This window comes from Echinops telfairi, unplaced genomic scaffold (assembly GCF_000313985.2).
Source record: "Echinops telfairi isolate 266 unplaced genomic scaffold, ASM31398v2 ScPeMD7_655;HRSCAF=1070, whole genome shotgun sequence".
NCBI classification, from domain to species: Eukaryota; Metazoa; Chordata; class Mammalia; order Afrosoricida; family Tenrecidae; genus Echinops; species Echinops telfairi.
Window position 1 is genome coordinate 21,973,678 of NW_022104553.1, and position 10,248 is coordinate 21,983,925.

The 10,248-nt window shown below is 57.0% G+C and overlaps 2 protein-coding genes across 4 annotated transcripts in view; one reads left to right on the top strand and one right to left on the bottom strand.

Moving 5' to 3' along the window:
* The window catches only part of TEAD2 (TEA domain transcription factor 2), a 20,343-nt gene extending 18,704 nt beyond the window's left edge, over positions 1–1,639 (top strand). For all 3 annotated transcript variants that reach the window (XM_004710431.2, XM_004710432.3, XM_045292846.1), the window contains 2 exons: positions 72–224; positions 1,170–1,639. In XM_004710431.2, coding sequence (XP_004710488.1) covers positions 72–224; positions 1,170–1,283 — 267 coding nt within the window. In that variant the 3' untranslated portion in view covers positions 1,284–1,639. The remainder of the gene's footprint in view (positions 1–71; positions 225–1,169) is intronic.
* A 603-nt stretch (positions 1,640–2,242) lies between these two features.
* Positions 2,243–9,658, bottom strand: CD37 (CD37 molecule). The gene is made up of 8 exons (XM_004710430.2): positions 9,510–9,658; positions 9,318–9,390; positions 7,440–7,564; positions 7,200–7,274; positions 5,959–6,063; positions 4,871–5,107; positions 3,979–4,062; positions 2,243–2,604 (listed from the first exon to the last, which is right to left on the bottom strand). The coding sequence occupies exons 1-8, from the start codon at positions 9,576–9,578 to the stop codon at positions 2,527–2,529; spliced, it is 846 nt and encodes a 281-aa protein (XP_004710487.1). The 5' UTR covers positions 9,579–9,658; the 3' UTR covers positions 2,243–2,526.
* Positions 9,659–10,248: the final 590 nt, after the last annotated feature.

A 10,248-nucleotide genomic window follows, 5' to 3' on the forward strand; every position in this document is an offset into this window, starting at 1 on the left:
CGTGGCTCCCCGGGGGCGACTCACTGCCTCAGCTGCTGCCCTCCCTCTTCCCCCCTTCCCTGGCGGTGTAGACAGAGCGTGCGCAGCTGGAGGACGGGCGCTTCGTGTACCGCCTGCTCCGCTCGCCCATGTGCGAGTACCTGGTGAACTTTCTGCACAAGCTGCGGCAGCTGCCCGAGCGGTACATGATGAACAGTGTCCTGGAGAACTTCACCATCCTCCAGGTGAGTCACTGGGCCTGGCCAGGTAGCCCAGGGGGACAGGATGTGGAGGGCAGCGCCCACAGCAGACTGTTAGTCTAAGGATCCCCAGGGGAACTCATGTGTTGGGGTCCCCCACAGTAGATCCTTAGCCTCAGAGGCCCCTTCAACTGGAACTGGTAGATGGTCGGGATCCCACAGCAAACCCTTAGCCTAGGGAACCCCTTCACCCAGAAAACCGATGTGATGCCCACAGTACCCATCAGCTTAAAGGATGCCTTGGCCCAGCAACTGGTATGATGGGAACCCCCAAGGGAACCTTTGGGACTCCTTCATCTGGGAACTGACATGCTTGGGCCCCACCCCTAGACCCCTTTATTCAGAAATGGTGTGGGGGACTCTTCAGCTTCTGGGAGACTCCTCTCTAAATAAAATAAAATAATGATGTGATAGGCACCTGTCAGTCTAGGGGACCTCTTCACCCAGAAACTGACATGAGGAGGACTCCAGGGAGGACCCTCAACTTAGGGGACCACCTTACCCAGAGAATTGGCCGTGGTGACCCTTGGTTGGCCTCTCATCCTGAGACACCCCTGCAAGACACTCTACAGGAAATTCTCAGGGGAGCTCCTTCACAGGGCCCCTACTTGATGGGTACCCTTTGGTCCAGGGAAAGTGATCTAGGAGGAGCCTCTTGAACTGGGGCAACGTGGGTGTCCCTTTCACTGGACAACATGAGCTGGTGGATAGCCCCTTGTACCTGGGGCATGGTGGGGACATTGAGTGGGGTGTAATGGGGACCACCATCACAGCCCCTAACTCCTTATTGCCCCCAGGTGGGGATCTTGTCTGTCTGGGGGTCACACGACATGGTAGTGATCGACCACTTCCTGAGAACTTGAATCTCCCAGGATGCACTGGGAGGGTACAGGGGCCCCTTCCTGACCTCTCTTCTGGCCCCTCCGGCAGGTGGTGACAAACAGAGACACGCAGGAGCTGCTACTGTGCACTGCCTACGTCTTCGAAGTCTCCACGAGTGAGCGTGGAGCTCAGCACCATATTTACCGCCTGGTCAGGGACTGACTTGCCCCCCAAAGACCCCCATCTCTCGGACAGGACCCTCCAGATCTTGCCCTGCTCCTCATTTTGAGAAGGGGGCTGTGATGAAAGGGGCTGGCCTCAGAGGCCTAAGTGACTGGGACTTAGCCTGGGCCCCCCGCCCCCACAAACCTAGGAGTTTACTTTTTGCTCTCTGGTCTTGATGGAAATGGGCTGGGACTGAGAGGAAAGGATCGACCACCCCCTCACCCCCCACCCTCCATACCGAGATCTCACCCGGGAGGTGTCTGAAAGGACAGGTCACTCTATAGCAGCGGTTCTCAACCTGTGGGTCTCGACCCTTTTGTGGGTTGAATGACCCTTTCACAGGGGTCGCCCAATTCATAACAGCAAAATGACAGTGATGAAGTAGCAACGAAAAAAATTTTATGATTGGGGGTCACCACAACATGAGGAACTGTATTAAAGGGTCGCAGCATTAGGAAGGTTGAGAACCACTGCTCTACAGCATCAGGGGCTGGGGATGGGGGGTGAGAGACCCCTCTCAACCTCTTGACAGGAAACCCCACCCCCCACCTTGTTTTGGAGGGTCCCAGCTACTCTCACCTGGAATCAACTCAAGGGAACCCTCACAGCCACCCCAACAGCTACACTTACCACCCCTGCCTGTCCTACCACCCTCCACACCCACACCCTCTCTCCTTCACTCTGATGTGTTTTACGGAAAATTGGTTAACCCTCGGCGCAGGAGCATGGCCAGGTGGGCCCTGAAAATCTTATTATTTTTGTTTTAATATAACAAAAGCTATTTATACATAGGTGTTAGGGTCTTGCTCTAGCCTGGGTAAGGGGTGAGTGTGGCTTTCTAATCTCAACCCCCCCTTCCCCCTTTTCCACATGAGCTGTGGGCTAGGCGGTGTGGCCCACCCGCTCCCCCCAACCTCCAAAGTGTGTTGGTTGTGTTTTGATAGAATATAAAGCTATTTTACCAAGACGCGGGGGATTTATTTGGGGTTTGGGGCAGACAATAACCTGGCAGGGAAAGTGGTAGGCTACCGGATGTGTCTTTGGGCACAGAAAGCTGATATAGCCAGAAGCCCCGGGTCCCCAGGGAGACGTGGCAGCTCAGGGCAGGCAGGACATCTGGGTCCCCAAGGGAATGAGGTGGCAGCGGCGGGCTCAGTGCCAGAGAGGGGCGCACCAGGGAATAAACAAATATTTACAAGGCATCAGAAACGGGGGCAAGGTCAGGAGATGGAGGCGGGGCCTAACGGTATTGCCTGAGCTGGTTGTAGACGTGGTCCAAGTTCCTGCACAGGAATATCGAGAGCGTCATGAAGGCCAGCTACAGAGAGAGGAAACTCTGTCAGAGAACTCAAGGGGGCGCTCAGGGTGACAAATCAGGGGAGCAAGGGGGGCGGGGCAGGATTAGGTGAGCTGAGCCAAGTTGGGGTGGGGGGCAGGTGTCTGTCAGAAAAGACGGTCCTTTAGGGCTATTTTGCGTGCAGAAGATGAACCCTGGTAGGGCAGTGGTTAGGCTGCTAAGTGCAAGGTTAGTTATTCGATTCCACTAGCTGCTCCGCGGGAGAAAGACGAGACTTTGGGTTCCCATACAGAGCTACAGTCTTGGAAACCCACAAAGGTAGTTAGTTCTACTCTGTTCTAGAGGGTCGTTACGTTCAGAAATGACTTGCTTCGAAACGCCCACCTTTCCGCTGGTGATCTTGAGCAGGTAATGGTTTGTGCCATCTCGTAAAACAAAAAGAAAAATCCCTGCGCATGGAGTGGATTGTGACTCATAGGGAGGCTACGCGGGATCCGCGGGAATAAACCTTAACGGGAGCAGACAGCCTCACCCTCCACTGGGTCAGCTTGTGGGTTTGAACCACCAACTTGGTTAATAGTCCAACATCTAATTCACAGAGCCATCAGGCAGGCCACATTTTGTGCCACCGCAGAGTTGGGGGAAGTTGAGTCAGAGGAGAATGGGGTAGTGGTTACGGGTGCCAAGGGCATGGGCACAGGGACATGGTGAGCGCGGGTGGGGTGGGAGATCTGGGAGTTAAGGATCTGCACTAGGTAAGATTGGGAAGGAGCGAGCTCAGGAGCCAGTGCAGGGTTGCAGCTAGTGCTAAGGACCCTCCTTTATTCTGGACCCTCTTCCATCTCCACTTCCGCGCCTATGCTCCCTGGCTCGCGCTGCTGCTCCGCGTCTAGCTCCCAGAGCGCCCACGGCCCCAGGGCTATGGGGAGCTTGCCCTGCAAGGTCTTGTCTCCCCAGTTGGGACAGGCATCTGCCATGCCCCGGCCACCCCGTGGATTGCCGTTTCGTCCGCTGCTGTTAATCATGCCACCGCGGTCAGGGCTCAGGCTGGCTCCAGGGCTCCAGCCGCTGGTTCCCAGAGCCCACAGCCTCTGCCCGCCAGGGAGCGCGCTGCGTGGTAGCAGCAGGCTCAACCCCAGCACACTCACCTGTGATGAAAGGGGGGTGGGGAGGAGATCGGCCAATAGCTGGAGGCTGGCATACCGAGTAGGACCAATGGAGGCCAAGTATGGAGGAGCGGGACCGCCTCCCGGCGTCTGGCCAATCAGCTCACCGAGGCTGGATCTCCGTCCCTTCCCCATCCCGTGTGGCGCGGTGGGAGCGCCTTTAAGCGCAATTGGGGCGGGGCCATCTAGGGCTTATGGGGGCCCCCAGCGAATAGCGAAGGCAAATCACCTCGAGTAGACCGACGCCCAGACAAATGCCCACGATGGAGATGAGGTTGTTATGCAGCCACTTCTTGAGGTTCTGCTTGCAGCCCTGGGGAGGGTAGAGAACGGTTAACCAATCACAGGATTCCTGATGGGATTAGTCCTCACCCTTTCATTTCAGAGCAGGGCTCTGGGTCCTTGGGTCAAACTGAAAATTCGAGTTCAGCCAGAAAGCTAGCTGGTAATCTGAAAAATCAGTTTTTGAAACCCCCCTGGTCCATGTGGGGTTGTCACGCATGGGAGTTAATTCCAGGACAACTAGTTTTGCTCCCGTTAGAAGCTCGCCTCTCCCTAGACATCGGGGCGCAGTAGGTTAAGGTTGGCGCTTCGAATCCCGCAGTCACTCCGTGGGAGCAGAATGCTGCGTAATTTCCCGCCTCGGAAACCCTAGGCGGCACTTCTACTCTGTCCTAGAGGGTCGCTGATGGCAGTGCGTTGGGTTGGACTCGGTTCGTGGTTGTTAGGTGCCAGTTGAGTCGGTTTGCGACTCACAGTGACCCCGGGTACAACAGAACAAAACAGCTCGTTGCTACGCCATCTTCGCGATGATTCATGTTTGAGGCCCTGGTTGCGGCCACTGTGTTCATTCATTCCCTTGAGGGTCTTCTTTTTCGTTGCCCCTGGACTTTACCAAACGTGAGGTCCTGTTCCACGGATTGGACACGTCCAAAGTGAGGTAAGACTTCAGCATCAAGGTCCTGGCTTTTCAGCCCATTTTCTTTAGACAGGAAACCCCGCCCCCTTATGCGGCCCCGCCCCTCCCTCTCGCGAGTGGCTCCTTCCTTCACGCGGGCCACGCCCACGCCTACGCCCCGCCTCCTGGAGTCTCCGCCTCTCTCCAGCCGCCGCCACCTCACCTCTGGGTAGATGTGCCTGTCGGCCGGGATCAGGCAGAGGTCGGTGTTGCGCCTGGGTCTCGTCAGAGGCCCCTGCCGGCTGAGTTGGGGGATGGAGACCCTATCGGCGATTGCGGAGTTGTTGGTCGACGAAGCGTTGTAGCAGGAGCAAGGCACGCGGGACCCCGTCGACTCGTTGCCTTTCAGGCTGGGCACTTGGAGCCAGTCCTGCGGATAATTCCAGCCGCAGCAGCGGAGCTGAGAGCGAGGGGCGGTTGTCAGAAAGGCCAGGCCCGTGTGTGTGCCTGTGTGTGTGTGTGCGCGCAAGTGGACTGGGTGAGGGGTGTAAGGCCTTGACGCGGATGGGGCAGTGAGGTCGGCGGGGGGTGGTGGTGGGGCTCAATGGGTGATGAGAGAGACAAGAGAACCCATGGGGACCTGGAGCTGGGAGAGGGCATGGAATCACGTAGTGCATGGGACTAGGTGTTGCGGTCCAACTTCGGGTCCTGGACAGGTGGGTGGCCGTGCCGGGACACTCGGGAGAAGTCCCGTGTGGGGGGCGGGGTAGGTGCTAAAGTCTCTTTGGGACTGGGGGTCGGGACGTGAGAGGTGGGTTCTGGGGCTGGGAGGTGGGCCCACGTGGGGCGGGGAGTGGAGGCAAGTTAGGGCTGGAGCAGGAGGTGATTTAAGGATGGGGGCGGGGTCGAGTCAGGTGGGGTCTCGTTAGGGACCTGGGGCTGGTGTGGTGGACGCGAGGCAGAGACTCCTGGGGGCGGGCAGTGAGGGTGCAGGGCGAAATCTAATGGAGACAGGGGTGGGGCCAGTCATGCTTTTAGAGCCGGCGGGATGGGGCTAAGTGGCGGGGGTCCTGTGGTCAGAGGAGCGGAAGCGGGGGCAGGGCCTGCCGGAGGATGGGAGCCGGAGGGACGGGACCACAGGTTGTGGCCACGTGGGTCGAGGGCGTGGGGGGTGGGGGAGTGCTTAGTGAGGCGGGAGCAGGGGGCGGGGCCGGAAGCGGGCTGGAGGCTCCTCTGCAGGGGGGTCAGGCTTGGGTCCCCGAGCTGGAGGGGCGCTCCCGGTGGGCGGCGGTGGGGCAGGGGCTCAGGCACCTGGAACTGCACGTAATCCCAGCTCTCCTCTGCGGTCGTCTCCTCCGGGTTGGCCCCGTAGTTCCGGATGGTCTCCAGCACCATTTCCTCCACCTTCCGCTCCAGCTGAGAGGCCAGGAGCGAGGCGAGACCTTAACGGCCTCCTTGCCCCGCCTCGACGCCCCCCCATCCCCGACACTGCGCGCCCGGCCTGCCTTCTCCCTCCACGGCGGTCTCAGCCCCCAAGGGCGCCCCACCCCGTGGGCATCTCGGTGTCCGCTCAGGCTCCTCGGTGAATAGAAAACTGGCTGGGTCTCTACCTGCGGTTTCTCACTCGCTCTCGTTAGTTCCTTCCACTGCATTCTGACCCCTGGACTCTGCCCAGTAGAACTGCTTCCCAGGGTTTGCAATGCTGTGACCTTTCGCGACCAGATCTTTCCTAACGCCCAGCCACCGCATGGGTTGGAACCACCAGCCTTTGGGGGCTAGCAGCTGATCTCAAATTGCTTGTCCCAGCCAGGCTCCTATTACGATTGCTAAGGTCAGCGGTTCAAAACCCCCAGCCGATCCGTGGGAGAAAGATAGGAACTTTCTATTCCCATAAAGAGTCACAGCCTTGGAACCCACTGGGGCATTTCTACCCTGTCCTACAGGGTCACTAATACTCAGAACTGAGTCCATAGCAGTAATATTTTAAAAAAATACACTCCCTTCCCCCCAACTCGTCATCAAGGACCCCTGGTGGTCTAGTGGATCATGCATTAGGTTGCTAACCGCAATGTCAGTGGTTTAAAATCACCGGCCTTCCGGCGCGAGAAAGCGGAGGCTTTCTACTCCGTAAAGAGTTACAGTCTCTGAAACAACCCCCAGGGGCCGCTATGAGTCAGAATCTCCTGGATGGGGCCCAGTCAAAGCTTCCTCAGAACTTTCTGCTTCTCTCACTGTTGCCCTTGTTGTGGTCGTCGTCGTCTGCCCCCTGCCCGCTTCATTTTTCAGTTGATAATCCCTCTGATGTCAATCTCTCTCTTCCTAGCTCGGGGTCCCTGGGTCCCTGTCCTGGTATCTTTGCCTCTGTGCAGCTCAGTCTGTCTCCACCCCTGTCTCTCTCTGGTTGTCACTCTCTTCCCCTCTGTACACCTGTCTTTCTGTTTCTCCCTGTCTTCCTCTCCTCTTGCAACTCCTGTCTGTGCCTGGGCCGCTCTCTCCGTCTCCCTCCCTCCAGGCACTGTCACTCCACCCCCACCATGCCAGCCACCGCTTACCAGCCTTCTCTGCGTGGAGATGAGGATCCCCAGGATGATCTGCACGGCAAACAGGAGCAGCAGCATCCCGAAATACTGGGGTGGCAGGGCCGAGTTGGAGAGATCAGGCCACGGGGACTGCGGAGTCGCGATTTGGGGCCACCCACCCCCGGGGGGTCCGTGCATAGTTCTGGGGATGGAGAGACTCACCAGGGGGAGGGAGGAGGTGGCTGAGGAGGCCCAAGGGGCCCAGCTACTCACCAAGCCAAGGAGGCAGCGGAGCTCCTTGAGGGCCCCCACGCAGCCCAGGAGGGCAAGGCCCATAGTGAGGATTCCAGAGATAGCCAGGGCCTTGGACCAGACCTGCAGGGAGAGGAAGGACAAGCCTACGGAGGCCAGGGGGTGTGAATCAGAGGTGCCCTTGCTGCCACGGACTCTACCACTTTAAGTCAGGAGTAGCAACCCAAGAGCCCTGTTCTGAGTTCCTGGGGCTCCCCTGGCTGGGTTTCTGCCCTCCCCCTCCCCAGCTCTGACTCGGCCCCTCTTTCTGGGGCTCTGTGCTTCCTTCTCTCTGAGGCTCTGTCTCCCTTTCTCTGTCCCTTCTGCCCTCTGAGGCTCTTCCCAGCTCTCCGGTTCCCGGTCCCACTTCCCTCTTATTCCTCATCCCTAACGGTTTCAGTTCCATCACTGGTGACAGACCATCACTTGGCCACTGACCTTCCCGGAAGCCTAGAGAGTATCTATTCCCTGGGATCGATGGTCTTGAGGGACAAATGGGAGGAGGTGTTTCATCAGGCCACCAATGCATGGCCCAACGAACAGACAGACAGCCCCCCTTCTTAGTGAGTGGATTCCTACTCAGGGATTTTGAAGGCAGAGTAGAACTACACTGTAGGGCTTTTTACCCTATAGGGCTTTTTATCCTATAGGGCTTTTTACCCTATAGGGCAGTGGCTCTCAGCCTTCCTAATGCTGCGACCCTTTCATACAGTTCCTCATGTTGTCGTGACTCCCAACCATAAATTATTTCTGTTGCTACTTCATCACTGTCATTTTGCTACTGTTATGAATCAGGCGGCCCCTGTGAAAGGGTCTTTCGACGACCTCCGAAGGGGTCATGACCCACAGGTTGAGAATCGCTGCTATAGGGTTTCCTAGGCGGTCAGTATTTTTAAAAACCATTCTATTGGCAGGCATCTCACATATCATACAATTCAATAGCTCATTCATATCAGTAAGGGTTATTCAATCATCTCCACGTCAATATGAAAGCTATAAATCTTTACCGAAGCAGACGGTCACACCTTCCCCTGTAAAGCCACTGGTAGGTGCCAACTACTGACCTTCTGGTTAGTACCGGAGTGTTTTACCCACTGGGGCTCGCTCCTTAACACAGGGCAAATACTTTTTTAAAAAATTTATAAATTATTTTATTGGGGCCTCTTAACAGCTCTTACAACAATCCATACATCCATTGTTTCAAGCACATTTGTACATACGCTGCCATCATCATTTTCAAAACATTGTCTACTTAAGCCCTTGGTATCAGCTTCTCTTTTTTGCCTCCTCTTTTTTCCCCACCCCCCCAAACCCTCGCTAAATTATAAATTATCAAATGATTTTCCTATCTGATACCGCCGCTGTCTCCCTCCCCCCACGTATCTGTTGTTTGTCCCCGACGGGGGTCAATACTTAACTAAGGTTAAGCTATTAGGATTCTTATGAATTTATTATTATGTCTCTACTCTTAAGAATAGGGTTTCTGTACATGCCCCCCTTCCTTGCCCGTGTCACCCAGCCAAACAACTCCTCCTCTGAACCTCAGGAGAAGGGGAAGGAAGGTGGACGGACACACGGGAAGTCCTGGGACAGCAACTGCTGTTGTTATTGCCTTCAGCCATCCGATTGGATCTCTTAGCTCCATGTACCAGAGGGACAACACTGAGGTTCAAAGAGGAGTGGTGGCAGCGGTGAGAAGACCTGAACCTGGGGCCTGCCAAGGGACCTGGGCTCCAGAGGACCCTGCCTAGATCCGGGGTGACTCCCTGGCAGTTGTTTGAGAGGAGAACCATGCTGTTCCACCAAGGCCCTCCCCAGGTTAGTACCGGAGTGTTTTACCCACTGGGGCCCCCTCCTCACCCACAAAGGACACGAAGCTGGTCTTGTCCACAAGAATCCAGATGCCGAAGCAGAAGATAAGGCTGCCTAAGAACTGGGGAGAGGAGAGGAGAAGGGTGGTGGGTGGGCAGGGCCAGGAGGGGCGTGGGGGTCTGGGGGTGTCCGGCGGGGACGAGGGCCAGAGGCCTGGGGAGCCATGGCGGGGGAACTCACGAAGAAGAAGAGGTTGAATACGAAGAGGAAGTACTTGATCAGACTGAGGCAGCTGCCCTGTGCAGACATCTTCACCTAGACGTGGGGAGACCACCGTGGGGAGACCACCGGAAGGGACGGGGCAGGGATGTGTTGGCCGGCTGGGCCTGACGGGGCCAAAGGAGAGAGCGGGGGGCCAAGTCCGAAAGAGAGAGAGAGAGAGAGAGGCTGAGAGAGAGGGAGAGAGAAAAGAACAACTCAGAAAGAGGAAGTTTCAGGGGTTGGGCGCCACCCCCTCCTTCCTCCCCTGGGTGGCTTTGTCTCACAAACACACAAACTAATACCTGTGGGACCTTGGCATCAGTGGGCACCAAGGACGCACGAGGCGGCTCCTCCCAAGGCTCCATGGTTGAGCCTGGGACACCTGCAGGGACTCCTGTTCTACCTGCTCCTTCCTGTCTCCTCTGGGCACTGGCACCCCCACCCCCCACCCCCTGGGGACTGGCTCTGAACAGAGGCCGACCTCACAGACACGCTGACTTCATGGCCTGCTAAGCCCAACCACCTTTGCTTCCCACTCTGGTCCCTTACCTGGCCTGCTCCCGGGCCCCTCCCTCTCTGCGTCTTACCTCTTTTTGTGTCTCTCCATCCCATCCCCTCCCTCCACCTCCGTCTCTGTCTCATTCTCTCTGGGTCTCGGACCCCCTCTCTCTGGGTCTTTGGATCTCTATCTCTCTCCATCTCTTTCCTCTTCTCTCTG

Bases quoted from the DNA above. Each gene is read 5' to 3' on its own strand.
- CD37 (XM_004710430.2), bottom strand. From the start codon at position 9,578: ATGTCTGCACAGGGCAGCTGCCTCAGTCTGATCAAGTACTTCCTCTTC. The intron at 6,064-7,199 runs GTAAGCGGTGGC...CTGGCCTCTCAG, and splicing joins TCTCCACGCAGAGAAGGCTG to CTGGAGCGGAAGGTGGAGGA. The intron at 2,605-3,978 runs GTGATTTGCCTT...CTCTCTCTGTAG, and splicing joins TGGGCGTCGGTCTACTCGAG to CTGGCCTTCATGACGCTCTC.